At 51.6% G+C, this 16,759-nt stretch overlaps 1 protein-coding gene across 1 annotated transcript in view; it reads left to right on the plus strand.

Annotated features, from left to right (window-relative positions):
- Positions 1-1,455: 1,455 nt before the first annotated feature.
- The window catches only part of STRIP2 (striatin interacting protein 2), a 64,406-nt gene continuing 49,102 nt past the window's right edge, over positions 1,456-16,759 (plus strand). Inside the window, exons 1-2 of the mRNA XM_065417329.1 lie at positions 1,456-1,578; positions 10,271-10,340. Of these exons, the coding sequence (XP_065273401.1) occupies positions 1,456-1,578; positions 10,271-10,340 (193 nt within the window). The remainder of the gene's footprint in view (positions 1,579-10,270; positions 10,341-16,759) is intronic.

Consider the following 16,759-nt stretch of genomic DNA (forward strand, 5'->3'; position numbering starts at 1 on the left):
GCTAACTAGCAGAGCTCACAACGTAGCTGTCCCTGGGGAATCATCAGATGGGGGATGTTTCTAGTGGGGTTTTGCAGGGATCAGTACTAGGCCAGCTGCTACTCAGTGTTTTCAGCAATGATATGGAAGTAAATATAAAATTGCTGCTGATAAAATGTGCAGATGGCACAAAGATGGGCTGAGTGCTGAAAGAGGACAGGCATTCATACAGAGCAAAATGCATTTTAATACCAGCAAATGCAGTTATGCATCTTGGAACAAGGAATGTAGGCCACTCTCCAGAATGCTTGACTGTATCCTGGAAAGCAGAGACACTGACAAGGGTTTAGGGGTCACAATGCGATGTCGTGACAAAATGGGCTAGTATGAGCCTTGGGTCTATAATATGCTTAATTTGTAATGGAAGAGGTGCACAACATTTTAATTGGGGGGGGGGGTTTGATTAGGCAAGTGGTGGGTTCTCCATCTCTTGGTGTCTTCAAATCAAGACTGGCTGCCTTCCTGGAAGATGCTTTAGTCAAACACAAGTGATGGGCGCAGGAGAGTGGTAACTGGAGGGAATTTAATGGCTGGTGATGTGCAGGTTACGTCAGATGACCTGGTGATCCCTTCTGGCCTTAAAATCTAGGGTGTGCCCAAGGACATAGAGAAAGTCTCCATCAGCGTCAAGGATTGACCCAAGAGGGGATGGACTGCAGGCCAGGAAGATAACCTGAGTCCTATGAAGTGGCTTAGGCGGGCATGTTGAGAAGTTAGAAACTGAGGTCCTGTGGGCTCTGGGTTTATGTGAGAGGAGGAAGGTCACCTTTGTCATTTGGATTAAAATTTCTGCTCCTCCACTTCTGTCCCGTGGGGTGCTGAGCATCTGCCTTTTAACTTCCACCCTCCCGGAAGGAACAGACTGAGTCCGTGGGGTTCATAAAGTGCAGCCCAGGGATCCTTTCAGAGGAAAAGTGCTGTGGCGGCAAGGGAGTCTCAGGGCTTGTGTTCAGCTTTGCATCCACTTCCCCATGCCCTGGTGTCTGCCTCATCTCCACCACGGCCCTTTGAGCGGATCCTGCTCCGCCGAGGACATGTCTCTAACACCCCCGCTTCCCACTTACAGTCAGAGGCCTTCTCCCCCTTTCCCCTTGGGGCCAGCAGCCTTTCACCCCATCCCAGCTGGGGCAGCAGCCTCCCCCTTTCCCCCTGGTGCCGCCATCCCTTTCTCCTCCCCTGGCTGGCAGCAGCTTCTCCCCCTTCCCCTGGGGCCTCAGCGCCCCTGCCCCGCTCCAACCCACATGGCCCCAGGTGTCCTCTCCCGCAGCCCCGCCCCAGCAGCAACCGCTCCAATCAGCGCCTGGGGGTGTGTCCCCCGCGGGGCAGCGAGCCAATGGGAGCGTGGGGGCGTGGCGAGCCCCCCCCGGGGCGGGGGGTTCAGCCGCACGTGCTGGCGCGGGCAGGGCAGAGGGGCGCATGGAGGAGGCGGGCGCGGCTGGCAGCGCCCTGCCCGGGGACGGGGCGCCCGGCAAGGGGAGGCCGCTGCAGCCCCCGGCCAAGGGGCGGGAGCTCTTCAGGAGCCAGCGGAAGGAGTCCGAGGTGAGAAGGGGCCGGGGCGCCCCGCCCTGCCCGGGGTCCTGGGGGCCCTGCAAGCCCGCCCGGGGCTCCGGGACCGCCCGCCTGCCTGGGGTCCTGGGGGCCCTACAAGCCCGCCCGGGGTCTTGGGGGCCCGCCCTGCCCGGGGCTCCGGGACCGCCCGCCCGGGGTCCTGGGGGCCCGCCCTGCCCGGGGCTCCGAGACCCCCCGCCCGCCCTGGGGGGAGAGGGGCTGCCCCAGCCAGGGGAGCCGGGGTAGCTGCGCGGGGGTCCCGTGGCTGTTCCTAGCCTCCACTCGCAGCCGCTCGGGCGGAGACCCCCGGGCTCCCCGATCCGCCCCGGGGCTGGTTCCTCCCTAGGGCGGTGACGCTCCAGCGACAGGTGCCTCGGTCGCTGCTGGCCCGGCCGGACGGTGCCTGGCGCCTCTAGAGCGGGGCCGGGCGGAGCCGGGCGCCCCTGGAGCGGGGCTGGGCGGCGCGGCCGGGGGGCTCGGGCGGCTGTTGCTGGGGCCGCCGCCCGGCCGGGGCCGATGGTGCGAGTGGGTCGGTGGTTTGAGTCGGGGCCGCTCCGTGCTCGGCTCCGCTGCCCGGATCGGTTTACAGACCCGCCCCCCGGGACACGTCCCGCCGCCGGGACTTACAGGAGCAGCTGGGGCTGGGGGCCCCGCGCTCCCCCTTCGCTCAACCCGCAGCGCCTTATTGCGGCCAGCCCCGGCCCCAGCCTGGCGGGACCCGCTACGGAAGCACCAGCCTGCGATGAGGGGAAACCTCCTGGGCGGAAAGGGAGCAGGGGCTGGGCGTGCTGGGGTCCGGCCCCAGGGGGCTGAAGTGGGGAGGGACTTGTCAGACCTCCCCCCCGCCTGGGAAACCAACCCCCAGATCCAGCGGGAGAAGCTCTGGCCCCCAGGCGCTGAAGGCGGAGGCTGGTTTCTCCGGTAGGGTGTCTACCCTAGTGACCCAGCCCTGAGCTGGCCCCAAAGGCGGTGGGTGCATGCGACCCCTATGGAGATGCACCTGGCGCCTGCTGCGTAAGGATCCTTCTAGGGGGTTGAGATTTGTCAGACTGGTGGGAACAATCTTCTGCCAGCTCAGGTGCACTGCCTCTAGCCACGGCTTTGCCAGGATAGGCCTGGCCTCTTATCGCCTCCTGGGTTTTGTGTGAGCGCCCATCTCCGTCGTATCTGAGTGCTGCCTGCTGCTGGGTGCCTTGGTGAACCGTCCGATGTTGTACATAGAGAGAGACTAACATCCCTGATTTGCACCAATCGGCTGATTCCCTGAAGCATGAGAAACTAGTCAGCTGCCAGGGATTAGGAAACTGCCATTACTGTCAGGTTATTTCATAATTGTTCATTCCGGGATTTCTTCCCCCTTCCTCTGAAGCGCCTGGTTCTGGCAGGCAGTGAGAGGATACTGATTAGATGGATACCGGGTATCAGCCGGCTGGGCAGTTAAATGCAAAGTACTGCACATTAGAAAACATAATCCCCACTATACAGACAAAATGAGGGGGTCTAAATTAGCTGTTACCACTCAAGAAAGAGCTCTTGGAGTCACTGTGGAGAGTTCTCTGAAAACATCCACTCAATGTGCAGCCGTCAGAACAGCGAACAGAACGCTGGGAATCATTCAGAAAGGGATAGATAATAAGACAGAAAATATCATGTTGCCTCTATATAAATTCATGGTACGCCCACACCTTGAATACTGTGTGCGGTTGTGGTCACCCCATCTCAAAAAATACCTATTGGAAAAGGTTCAGAAAAGGGCAAAAAATAATTAGGGGTCTGGAACAGCTTCTATATGAGGAGAGATTAATAAAACTGGGATTTTTCAGCTTGGAAAAGAGACAACTAAGAGGAGATATGATTGAGGTCTATAAAATCATGATTGATGTGGAGAAAGGAAAGAAGGAAGTGTTATTTACTCCTCATAACTAGGGTGACCAGATCACCCAAGTCAAATATCGGGATGCAGGGGGGCGTGGCAAAACAAAACAAAACAAAAAAAACCCTCCTCCACAAGTGCTGGAGGGAGGCCCGGGAGACGCAGGGGGAGCGCGGGGCCAGGGTGAGTGAGAGTCCGGCCTGGCCCCGAGCAGGCAGGACTCAGTCGGGCGGTAGGGAGAGGAGGGGGGTGGCCCGCAGGGCCAGGCGGCGGCTGTTCTCCCGCCCTGGGCAGCGGGACTCGGGAGCAGCCGCTGCTGCAGCTCCCACTGCCGCGGGGGGAGGAAGCGGCCGATGGCCAAGCCCGACGGCTGCGGCTCGGATGCCCAGGCCCGAACCCCCCGAGCCCGGGCCTGCTGTGGGGACCCAGCAGCGCGCACGCTGCGCCCAGCCCCTGGCCAGTCACGTCTGGGCTGCTGCCCAGCTGGTTCAATCCCGCGGCGGCCCCAGAGTGGGGGCAGCAGGCCCCAGCTCCCCCATCCCGCTCGGGTCCCGCAGGGGAACGAACGGGGCTGGGCTGCCGATGCCTCCACCCCGGTGCTGCCGCGGGAGCTGCAGCAGCGGCTGCTCCCGAGTCCCGCTGCCCAGGGGGGGGAGAACAGCCTCTGCCTGGCCCCGCGGGCCGCCCCCCTACTCTCCCTACCGCCCGACTGAGTCCTGCCTGCTTGGGGCCAGGCCGGACTCTCACTCACCCTGGCCCCGCGCTCCCCCTGCGTCTCCTGGGCCTCCCTCCAGCGCTTGTGGAGGGAGGAGGAATGGTGAGCCTGGGTAAGAGGCGGGGATTTGGGGAGGGAGCCAATGGGGGGAGGAGGGGGCGGAGTCGGGGCGGGGGGGGGGGGCGCGAGCACTTCCGGGCTCCGGAGCATTTCCTTGTTTGTCCAGTGTCCCGACCACACATCGGTCAGGACACAGGACAAACAAGGAAATATCGGGACAGTCCCGATAAAATCGGGACGTCTGGTCACCCTACTCATAACACACAAACTAGGGGTCACCAAATTAAATTAATAGGCAGCAGGTTTAAAACAAACAAAAGGAAGTATTTCTTCACACAACACACAGTCAACCTGTGGAACTCTTTGCCAGAGGCTGTTGTGAAAGCCAAGACTGTAACAGGGTTCAAAAAAGAACTAGATAAATTCATGGAGGATAGGTCCATCAATGGCTATTAGCCAGGATGGGCAGGGATGTTGTCCCTAGCCTCTGTTTGCCAGAAGCTGGGAATGGGCGACAGGGGATGGATCACTTGATGATTACCTGTTCTGTTCATTCCCTCTGGAGCATCGGCATTGGCCGCTGTCAGCGGACAGAATACAGGGCTAGATGGAGCTTTGGTCTGACCCAGTGTGGCCGTTCTTAATTCCTACCTTGATTGTTAGCAGTATTTATTTAACACTCAGATGGAGCCCCATAGATGCCTGTAAGGGTTTATAATCCTGACAGGGAACCGGGGGAGATGGAAGGAGGAAGGCTGCAGTGAGCAGAGTTGGGGGCTTACCAGCCGAGCCCGACATGCGTTGTGTTAGATTTAAAAAGGAACCGGTATCATTTTAATGAGCGGGTCGCTGTGGGAAGGTTTCTGGGAAGAGGAGCAATTTGATGGCCACCTCATGGCGTGTAGGATCAAGGAGGACCCCGGTTCCAGCATGGGAGGAAGTAGAGAGGCGCTCGTGGGGAAGAGAGCAGAGGGGCTGAGAGGGAGGCAGAAGTGGCAGAGGACAGGGTCTCATGGAGGCTGCCGTTGATTTCAGAGGGAGGAGGATGGGACTCTGTGCCTATTAGTGCCAATGCAGCCAAGGCCCTACCAAACATGGTTTCAGTTCATTTCTCTCTCAGCCAAAACCTGCTGTAACTTCCTGTCCTGCCTATAGCTCTGATTTGGGGCATCTCATCTCCACGGTCGTGGGTTTTCTTCGATGCCAGCTCCAGGGAATCGCTTACCCGCTTCTCAGTTTAACTCTAGGGCTGAACATGGTAGAAGAGAGAGGAACTGAGATGCTGGGGTAACCCAGCTGAGTAGACCTGTGTAGTGAGAGCTTAATGCGTAGAACGCAGGCGGATGGCAGGAGGCTGTCTCGGTGGAACAGGATTGGCCATGAACTGTAAAAACCTGTTGACGCTGCCCTATGTTCTGTAAGCATGAGTTGGAAGCTTTAGTTTAACCATAGCTCATACTTGGGCTTGGCACTAAACAAGATGCAAGAGAGGTGGTCTCTTTCCAGGCACACCCAGTTGACATGGGCAGTGGAATTCTGGCCTCAGTACACAGACACATTCAATCCATTTTCTGGTCCGAGGTGCAGGATTCTTTTGGTTTTAGCTTTGTGCGTCACAGCCCCTTTGCTGGGTGGATTAACGTTCGCAGGCGCAAGGACTTAACTGAATTCCTCCGAGGCTTTAGAGCTCAGAACTTCGTTGGTCAGTGCAGTGTATTTGGTCTAAGCATTGATTACGTACTACCCTTTGTGCAGTCAAGGCTCTCTAAAGGTGTGAACGGAGGGTCTGACAGAGCTGGGGACAGGGAGTTGAGACATCTCAGTTCTATTTCTGGGTCAGCTGCTGACCTGCTTTGTGACCACTGTGATTCTGCAGGAGCTGATGGTAAAACTGGCTATTTATCCCAGCTACATCAGGAATACTCCTTGCAGGACTTGACTTGTTTTCTTTTAAACCCGGAACAAGTACTTGATAATGTTGACTGGTCCTGAGGGCGTTTACACTGGCCCATGTCGGCTTTCTAGTACAGATGGGTTATGGGACACTGGATCTTCAAATCAGATCAGTCTTCTCCCCACCCACCACCACCGCATTTGGTCTCCAATGTGATTGTGACAGGCAGTTGGCCAAATTCAGCCTTTTAGTGATTTATCACAGGCAAAATTCATTGACTTCAGTGGAATTTCACCCACCTAAGACAGACTGAATTTGGCCTGATATTTTATGAGCAGCTGGAATTAGGGATGAATCGCTTACGCCATTTGAAAGCCGGGATTTACCGGGGAGATGCTAAAAAGCATTGGCTTATACCTCCAACAGTGCTCAAAATAATGTCTGCTAAAATCATGCTGGAGTTCAAACAGGGAAATAAAGTAAGTTGGTAATCAGAATGATGTGAATGTAAGAACTGAGACCTCGTGACCTACTACAGCTAAAGACACTTTACCATTGGAAAGCCAGGGGGCCAGGCTCCCAAAGGTACAAAGTGCCTTCATTCATAGCCCTGGTAGTTCATGAGCTCTTGCATTTTAAGCCTGTCACTGGTCTTTCATATTTGCTTGTTTCTCATGGATCCAGGGCAGAATACAGCAATACGTGACACTTACCTAGCGCGCTAAATGTACAGACGTAACCAGTCTTCTCAATGCAATTTAAAGGGGGTGGATGTTATCCCCACTTTATAGATGGGGACATTGAGGCAGAAGGGGAGTTGCTTGAAGCTGCACAGTAAATTGGTGGCAGGGCCAGGATTAGGGTCCAGAAGTACCTAATTCCCAGTTTTACACTTTCCTGTACAATAGGCCATCTCGTGCGGTCTTCGGCCCAGGGACTTTTCACTCCCTGTGGAAATCTTCTGGCTTTTGCAGGCGTTTTGGCACTTTCAGCTACTGCCATTTGGTCCATGCCTAGCCACGTAGTCATGCTGCCTGCCTTCTCCTCCACTGATGGGCATTATTGGGCAGTGGAATGGAGGGGAGATGACCAGGGTTGAAACTTGCTCCCTATTATAAATTCATTTTTCCATCCTCAGTTTCTTCAAACACAAACTAACCGTTCTGGAAGTTCACCTGCCGATTCTCGCCCGGGGTACGTCTTCTATGGAGTTTGGTAATGGTTGGACAGTTTTAATCCTGTGGTACTTGTAGACCTCAGCCAGACTTTCAGGTTTGGCTCATGATGGTTCTAAAATGGCTCGGTCTAGGAACCCCAAATGGTTCCATGGGCCTTATTGAGAAGCAGGGTTTTACTGTGCATTATGGGTACAGTAGAAACTCAGAGTTACGAACACCTCAGGAATGGAAGTTGTTCGTGACTGAACAAAATGAAATGGTTCTTTCAAACGTTGACAACTGAACATTGACTTCACGCAGCTTTGAAACGTTACTATGCAGAAGAAAAATGCTGCTTTCCCTTTATTTTTGTAGTAGTTTACGTTTAACATAGCACGGTACTGTCAGGGCCAGCTCCAGGCACCAGCTTGGCAAGCAGATGCTTGGGGCGGCCACTCCTGAGAGGGGCGGCAGGTCCAGCTATTCGGCGGCAATTCGGCGGACGGTCCCTCACTCCCGCTCGGAGCGAAGGACCTTCCGCCGAATTGCCGCCGCAGATCGCGATCGCGGCTTTTTTTTTTTGGCTGCTTGGGGTGGCCAAAACCCTGGAGCCGGCCCTGGTACTGTATTTGCTTTTTTATTTTTTTGTCTCTGCTGCTGCTTGATTGCATACTTCCGGTTCCAAATGGGGCGTGTGGTTGACTGGTCAGTTCATAACTCTGGTGTTCGTATCTCTGAGGTTCTACTGTATATTGAAAGGACATACGATGCCTGATCATTGGAAGTGATTTGAAAATTTGGAGGAAAAATTTGGAAAACTTCACGACCAGGGCCGTAGCAACAAAGAACGTGGCCCCCTCCGAACATATGTCTGGGCGGGGCCCCTTACAATGCAGAAACTGGAATGCGGTATTTATTTTGCCACTTTTAGGGGCCCCCTTCCTTGCGGGGCCCCCTCCGGTCGGAGGGTACGGAGGGCGCTCGCTACACCTCTGTTCACGACATTTGGTGATGGTGGTTCATTTTGGGCCCGATCCAAAGCCCATTGAAGTCAATGAGTTGTTGCTGACATCAGTGGGTTTTGCATTAGGCCCTGTTCTGACCATCTCTGCAGATGTTATCTGTCATTCATGATTATGAATATTGATGATGCAAACTATTACTTCTGGCACCCGCTCATGCTCTAACACTAAAACAGGATTTTAGCTTGGAATGGTGGAATTTTTTTTTAATCTGAACCTGACGTATCGACTGATAGTTTTCAGGTTCTAAAGTCGCTTCTTTTTAGTTGATATTTGCAGTATTTGTAGTTCTCCCATGTGTTGTGTCTCTCTCATCGGAGACGTTGCATGTGTTTACTCAACATGCTTTCTTCTTTATGATAATCATTTACAAAAGGTTCATGCCCCAATAACCAATTTCAGATCTCACGTTTTCCATCGGGTAAAGACACATGCGTAGCCAAAGAAATTGTATTCCATATAGGCCAAAATATAGCCACGGGACATTGTTACGTGGCTGAAAAAGGGAATGGATGGATGACCATCATGATAGTTTGTCGACTCCCAGGAAACGTGAAAGATGCCTGAATAATTCTATTGGAACATAGTTTGTGGAAACAGAGAGAGATAATGTCACATTTCATAAAAGTGGGGGGAAATCGGAGGAGAAAAATGAGATCGTCACTATTATTAGGTACTTCCGTTATCCAGATCTCATTTCATTATATACCTTTATCAGCTGATGTGAGACAATTTTAAAAAACAACACCAAAACTTCAGTGCCTGACTTTGTAGTAATCTCAGCAATAGGCTACTCGCCTTAAGTAGTACTTCACTCGGTGAGTAGCCTATTGCTGAGATTACTCATACATCGAGGTCCTTCTCTATGGCCCCTGTTCAGGAAAACATCCTGGGAAGGGATTTTCCATTTGTACACCTCTACCTCGATAGAACACTGTCCTCAGGAGCCAAAAAATCTTACCACGTTATAGGTGAAACCGCGTTCTATCAAACTTGCTTTGATCCACCGGAGTGCGCAGCCCCGCCCCCCCGGAGCACTGCTTTACCACGTTATATCCGAATTAGTGTTATATCAGGTCGCGTTATGTCGGGGTAGAGGTGTATTTGAGGATTCCCACATGGGTATGAGGGGCTTTCTCTTCTTTGGTGGTTTAAAGGGGGGGGTGGGCGCGCTCATTTCACTGTATCATACCAGAGCTTTCCGCTTAGGAGCAAACTTTGTTTGCATTTGTACCGTAGGTCAGAACATGATCAGATGAGAAATGATACATTTAAAAGAAGGCCTGGTCCCTTTTGTAAGAGCCAGACTCCCCGACAGGTTGGGGGAGCCTGCGGTACCTACCTATTGCCCAGTGGAAATCTGGCCTGCTTCCTATCGTCATGCCGCAGAGGTGCCCAAACATGGCTTTGGGAGGATGATAAAAATAGCTCTTCCCAATTGACCCTGTGTTTTAAGCAGGCAGCAGGTCCTTCCACGCGGCTCCGGAGAACGGTGTCAGTAATGAGGCTCATGTATGCTTGGGTAACTGTCCCCTGATTCGAAGGCCCTGGCGTGGTTTAATTTGACATGCTCCTGATAAGCCTTAATGGAAACCTTCGTCAGTGGTGTGGGAAATATGTGCCGAGAGACCCCTGGCATCCTCCCAGTGTTCTCCCAGCCCCTCACCCGGGGCTGCCTTGATTTTTCCTGACAACCCAACGGCTACTACATGGGCTTGATGGAAACGGCTTGTCTCCTCCAGCTCTCTTTATTTTAAGCAGAATATTCTGAAGCTCTAAATAAAAGATGCAGCAAAGTGAGATGCCGCGTTAGACCCGGACGGTTCTTCGCTGGGCTGCCTGCGTAGTCTGTGTGTGTGTGTGTGTGTATCGACTGTGATTGTTCCATTTCTTCTGGACGTGTGAGACAAGCCCCTCGGTTTCCTGTCTTTGTATTGACAAAGGAATCTCTCTTCCCCCCAGGGCTCAGTGGACTGCCCCAGTGTGGAGTTTGAGTACGGAGATGCCGACGGCTATGCTGCTGAATTATCAGGTAAAGACACGTGCGAAAAATGGAGGTGAGAGGAGATTTTTGCCGCACATTGGTTTTACTGAGCTATTGAAGTCGGCATCCGTTGGGTATAAAATCACTGGCAGAATAAGACAGGTTCAGTCGGAGATAGATATTTAATAATGTCATCTTATATTTATAGCGTGCCTTTCATTCCAAAGGGCTTTACAAGTCATGCACAGCAGAGAGGAATTACGTCACTCTTCACGGAAATGCATCCACTTCTGGGGTGGAACAAGAACTACCTAACTGTGCTGCAGTTGAGGTTGGGGAGTGAAATATGTCACACGGCAAACCTTAAAGCTCCTGGTGAAGGCAGTTCTAATAAAACAGCTCCCAGCTGGCTGGGTTTGGTTAGCAAAGACCCAGAGTTCAGAGGTGTGTTCGCAAGGATTCACCTTCCGCCCCTGGGAGCGGATGTCGAGCAGTGTGTCTGTGGTCGCTGTGAACGTCTGCAACTGGCTGTTGACGCTGCCGCTGGTCACGGGCTGCCTCTGTTGGGTGCTCGCTGACGCTTCTGCCCTGTTCTGAGGTTCCGCTTAACCCAGATCTTGAGTGATTTCACTGAGTAGCCGGAAACCTCGCTGCCAGTGCAGCCTCTGCGTTGTCTTTCTTTCGCCACTGTCCTGACAGCAAGTCTAAGGCATAGCCCCTAGACCTGCTTAGCAGTGATTCGCGCCTCATAATCACTGAACAGAAACCGTGGTGATGCATAGATGCACTCTGAGCTCACTTCTAAAGTGGTGGTCACCTTCCTTGTCTAAGGCAACACCTCCCCTGACCGACCTGTAAACCGGGTTCATTCGATGTCGGATCACGTTAAAACCCCCCTTTCAGGCTCTCTCACAGGGAAAGAGGGTTGGTATTGCCTCCTCTCACTGGTGTCTGTATCAATGGGTCTGCCAGACGGGGCCTGAGCTGCCTTGAATGGTGGGGAGTGTTAATTTTGCCCGGGAAAGTTTTGAGCAAGAGATCTGCCTCCATCGTAACTTAAGTGTTCATGTGAGTGGATCTGTGCAGCTTCCTTGTCGCCCTTACTCCTTGCATCTGGAACAGGGTTGGATCCTCTTTTGGGATAGTCCAGAGGTGGGCATACACGAACAGCCAATAAACCAGCTTTCCTTTCTTCCGTGATGCACACAGCCTTGAGCTCTTGCGGTCCAAGACTCATGTACCATACCAGATGTTCCCCAGGGTGGGGCCTTATGAACCCCTATCATAATTCCACAAACCCTCTTCAGCAAAGATTCCTCTCTTGCTTATACTGGATTGTAGTTCAATGTACCCAACGCCAAGTGGTCCCTTAGTGGCTAGAATGCTGAGCGATGTGACTCATTGAGGTCACGTTAGTATGTAGCCCGGGAGATTTGGCCTTTGCCATAATATAGATTTATCATCTAGTTAAAAAAAAAACTGTCTCCATACATGTTTGTTTGTGCCCACCAAGATGTACTCAAACATACGTGACTAAATAATTAAGACAAGAGTAGATAACCTCAAGAAGGATCACCTAGAAAAGTTAGATGGGTGCTGGAGGTCCATATGCAAAGCAAAATCAGAATATATAACCATAGGGTTTGCCAATAGGATCCCTTCCAAGATGAAATGCAGCAGATTCTTTACATGTAGCCAGGGGAGAATTCGATTTTTATCGGTAAAAGTCGATTTAATTATACGTAGAAATCGACAAAATTATTTTCATTGGTATCCGTAATTTACAGATAGGCCGAGTTTGAAAAATGCTGCTTGAGAACTTATTAGAATTTGATTTAAGAATATTTACTTTGTATATTTTGCATAGGATGTTGTTGCTTTGTGTTTTTAGCAGGATTCTGCTTTAACTTCTTGAATCTCAAGTTCTACTCTCATTCAATAATTCTCTCACTTCCCCTCTGCTTTCCTGCCACTCTGAAAACCTAAATCAGTAAGAATAAAAAATGCTTAAAACCCAGATAACAATAAAAATGTTTAAAACCCAGAATTTTGCACAACTGTGAGCATTTAAATGGATTTTAAAAAAGTCAGTATTATCTGATGAAATTGCCATTCAAAACTATAAATAACAATAGCAGGACGAAGATCAATAGCGTGATGGGGGGAGGAATAGCTCAGTGGTTTGCACATTGGCCTGCTAAACCCAGGGTTGTGAGTTCAATCCTTGGGGGGGCCATTTAGAGATCTGGGGCAAAATCAGTACTTTATCCTGCTAGTGAAGGCAGGGGGCTGGACTCAATGACCTTTCGAGGTCCCTTCCAGTTCTAGGAGATAGGTATATCTCCATATATTATTATGGTGATAATTAAGGAGACTGCTCTTCATGTTTAAACCTACAGCTTTTCATCTGTCTAAAGGGCTTTGCACACGTTGGCTAGTTAATCCTCCAAGCACCCCTCGGAGATGACTGAGGACGCATTTATGGCCTTATTTGCTTGATTTTGTGCGCGCTGAGAACCCTACATATTCGTTTCTTCTTTTTGTATGTGAGAATTTTTTTCAAAATCTTGAAAAGTTGCGATAAATGTTACAATCGCTGCTTCTTGTTTATTTTATGGGTAACCTTTCTGCCAGGTGGAGTCAGCAGCAGGGGCCGAGTTCAACATGTAGGGGTTCCTCTTAACACTGCAAAACAGAATCAGCTCGAGCCCCCAGCCAGTAATCTGCAAAAATGGACCACCACCCTGGGCGCCTCTAAGAGGCAGAACTTCCCCTCTTGCAAGCACGGAGTCTGTGTGTAACAAAAGAGAACTTTGAATAAAAGGGAAAGGGAACCAAGTACTAGTTTGGGAAAACACCACAGCCACATTCAAATCATGTACCCGTAAACAAGCACCTCACTGTCCAGTGCCCTGGGCAGTGGTCTGTGCCTCAGTTTCCCACCTTGCAGTGGGAACGTCCGATGTCCCTTTAACACATCACTCTCCGCTCCCTCTGCTGCACCCAGCTCCCAGCTGGCTGTGTTTGGTTAGCAAAGACCCAGAGGTCAGAGGTGTGTTTGCAAGGATTCACCTTCCGTCCCGGGAGAGGGTGTCGAGCAGTGTCTCTGTGCTCGTCTGCAACTGGCTGTTTGCTGCCGCTGCTGCTTTACTCTGCCGCTGCTGGTCACGGGCTGCCTCTGTTGGACACTCACTAACACTTCTGCCCTGTTCTGAGCTTTCGCTGCTGAACCCAGATCTTTAGTGATTTCAGCTCTTAGGCTAGGTCTACACTACCCGCCCGGATCGGCGGGTAGAAATCGACCTCTCGGGGATCGAGTTATCGCGTCTCGTCGGGACGCGACAATCGATCCCCGAATCGACGCTCTTACTCCACCAGCGGAGGTGGGAGTAAGCGCCGTCGACGGGGAGCCGCGAAGGTCGATTTTGCCGCCGTCCTCACAGCGGGGTAAGTCGGCTCTGATATCCCCGTAGTAAAGACCTGCCCTTAGTGATTTCATTGGGTAGCAATGAGTCATTGAGTCTGTTGAAACTTGAATACAAGTAAGCGTTTTCTTATCTAAAACTACAATTTATTAGATTTAAGCACACACAGACATAAGCAATAGGTTGAGGACATCCCAAATAGTTACCTAGAATCGGAGATGGTATTGAGTAATTAATGGCGGTCACTTCCTCGCCGGGGAGTAAGGCCTCAGGATAGCTTCAGAGGACTGCTCCGAAGTACTCTCCAAGAACTGTAGGAGCTCAGGGAGACAGAGTACAGCACAGGCAGTAGAAACCTCTCTGCACCATCCCTCTCAAATATTTACCCACGCTGCTGTGACGTTGCACTCCATATGTTTATGGAAATATGCTTATGAGTGGAAATATGACATAACTGGAATATGCTTTATGCAAAAGGCCTTTTGTGAGGTATCATTACAAAGCTTATAATCTACTAAGTGTGGTCATCCTATTTGTATGAATGTGTCATTCTTGTATCTAAAACTAGAAATATGAAGTTAACTCTGAGGTCCTATTGTAATTATGCAAAGTGTGGGCCATTAATGGTGGTTTGGAAGCTTGATGGCTCCCGTTGACTAGGACAATTAACTGTAGATGGCTCTGTTTACTTGCAAGCCTCCACTGCATATGTGCAGGCCAGTCCTGGAGGAATGGAGGAGGGCTCACAGGACATGTGACCATGTCACCTGGTACTGGAATCCATCTTTAATCTGATGCTTTTCCATTTAGAAGGAAGGGTGGGAACCCAGAGAGAGACAAAGGATTCCCGCCTTGTGCCAAAGCTATAAAGGGGGGTGGAACAGAACAAAGGCCTCCCAGTCATGTGGAATCCCCTGCTTTTCACCTGAGACGCCTGCTGGAACTAACAAGGGCTGTACCAGGAGAAAGGATTGGGCCCAGACTAGAAAGGAGTCTAGTCTGTGAAAGAAGCTTATTGGAACATCTCTGAGGGTGAGGTTTCATCTGTAATCAGTTTCTTAATGTATTAGGCTTAGACTTGTGTGTTTTGTTTTATTTTGCTTGGTAACTTACTTTGTTCTGTCTGTTAATACTTGGAACCACTTAAATCCTACTTTTTAGGCTTAATAAAATCACTTTTGCTTATTAATTAACCCAGAGTAAGTGATTAATACCTGGGTGAGCAAACAGCTGTGCATATCTCTATCAGTGTTATAAAGGGCGGACAATTTATGAGTTTACCCTGTATAACAGGGATCTCAAACTCAAATGACCACGAGGGTCACATGAGGACTAGTACATTGGCCTGAGGGCCGCATCACTGACACCCCCGCCCCACTGCCCCTGGCCCCGCCCCCACTCCACCCCATTAATGAGGCTCCGCCCCCTCTCTGCCCCTATTCCCTACCCCGCCTCTTCCCCAAATCCCTGCCCCGCCTCTTCTCCGCCTCCTCCCCTGAGTACGCGGCTCCCTGCTCCTCCCCCCTCCCTCCTGGAAAGCGCTAAGCACCGCCAAACAGCTGTCTGGCAGCGCAAAGCGCCTGGAGGTTGGCAGAGGAGCTGGGACGCGGCGCACTGGGGGCAGCGGGTGAGGGGAGCTTGGCAGCTGCAGGAAATAGCGGGGGCGGGGGGAGCGTGGTGGGCCGTAGCAAATAACTCCGCAGGCTGCGTGTTTGAGACCCCACTGTATAAGCTTTATACAGAGTAAAATGGATTTATCTGGGGTTTGGATCCCATTGGGAGCTGGGTGCTGGAGCCAGGAGCTCTTCTTAAGCTGTTTTCAGTTAAGTTTGCAGCTTTGGGGGATGGGTCTGTGTTGCAGCAGGCCTGCATGTCTGGCTCAACAAGGCAGGGTTCTGAAGGCCCCAGCTGGCAGAGAAAACGGGCTCAGAGGTAGTCTCAGCACATCAGGTAAGAGTCCCAAGGTGGGTCTTTGTGACCGAACCCGTCACATCTGCCTGCTCAGAAAGATCTCAAGGTCATTTCCTACTGAACCCTTGGCCTGTTGACCGGAAAGATGCTGAGGACAGTGATTGCGATCTAGACTGCGAAACTCATCAGCTCACTTCCATAGGCTACTGAATAGCCATCAGCTGGTAACAACTTCTGACCACAGTCAGCTTGGGCTGAAAAGTGAAAGGCTTCCTGTCCCGTTCCTGGTCCCCCTCTTGTTGGGTGTCTGTCTGAGCTGAATCTAAGCTCCGAGCCGCATGCTGTGCCCTTATGACTAGAACATGCCGACTCCAAGCGTATCAGTGTTTCGTGTCAGCGTTTCGCTCAGTGGCTTTATCACACCCGCGTTCCAAGCTGAGCTGGCAGGGTGCTCAGAATAATCCTCAGGGCGGCTGGTAACAAGCAGCAGGAGGGTTATGTCGTTTGGTGTTTGTTTCCAGGGCAGGAATTACTTTACTCAGCTGTTGTTCCCCTTATCGCTGCACAGTGCCCTGCTCTGTGGTCAGGATAAGTGGGGGGTGAGGGAGTTAAGCACGGGTCGGACCCTGTGTTCTTACAAGGGGAATGACTCTGGCTGTCTCTGCAGTGTAATTGTCAGGGGTCTGGAGCATACTCCTGCCGGCAAACTGTAAAGGGGTCACTATTTTTAGCTCTTCTAAGCAGAGGATCTGCTGGTGCAGACGGAGTTGCAGCACATTTTGTCAGTGAGATGTCCTTCCACCGCTGGAGAGAGGAGAAAGTAGTTCTCCTGGCTGTCCTTTGTGTGATCCCAAACCCACGATTGGGTTGACATTCCTGGAGTTTTCACCCTTATCTCGTGAATATCAGGAATCAGGCCCATCTCGATTTTTCCAGAGTGGTGTTCGGCTTCTCAAGCACTTGCGGTACCAAAATGGCTTTTGGAGCCCGTGAAACGTCATTCTGCGGCATCGCAACTTGATGATTTAGTGCAAAAGTGATAGCGGGTCGGGATGCGCCGATGAAACATCAGAGTTTGTCCCGTAGGACAAAGTCTGTAAAAGGGTTCCCTTCACTCTCGTAGTGTCATGA

This window comes from Emys orbicularis, chromosome 1 (assembly GCF_028017835.1).
Source record: "Emys orbicularis isolate rEmyOrb1 chromosome 1, rEmyOrb1.hap1, whole genome shotgun sequence".
NCBI lineage: Eukaryota > Metazoa > Chordata > Testudines > Emydidae > Emys > Emys orbicularis.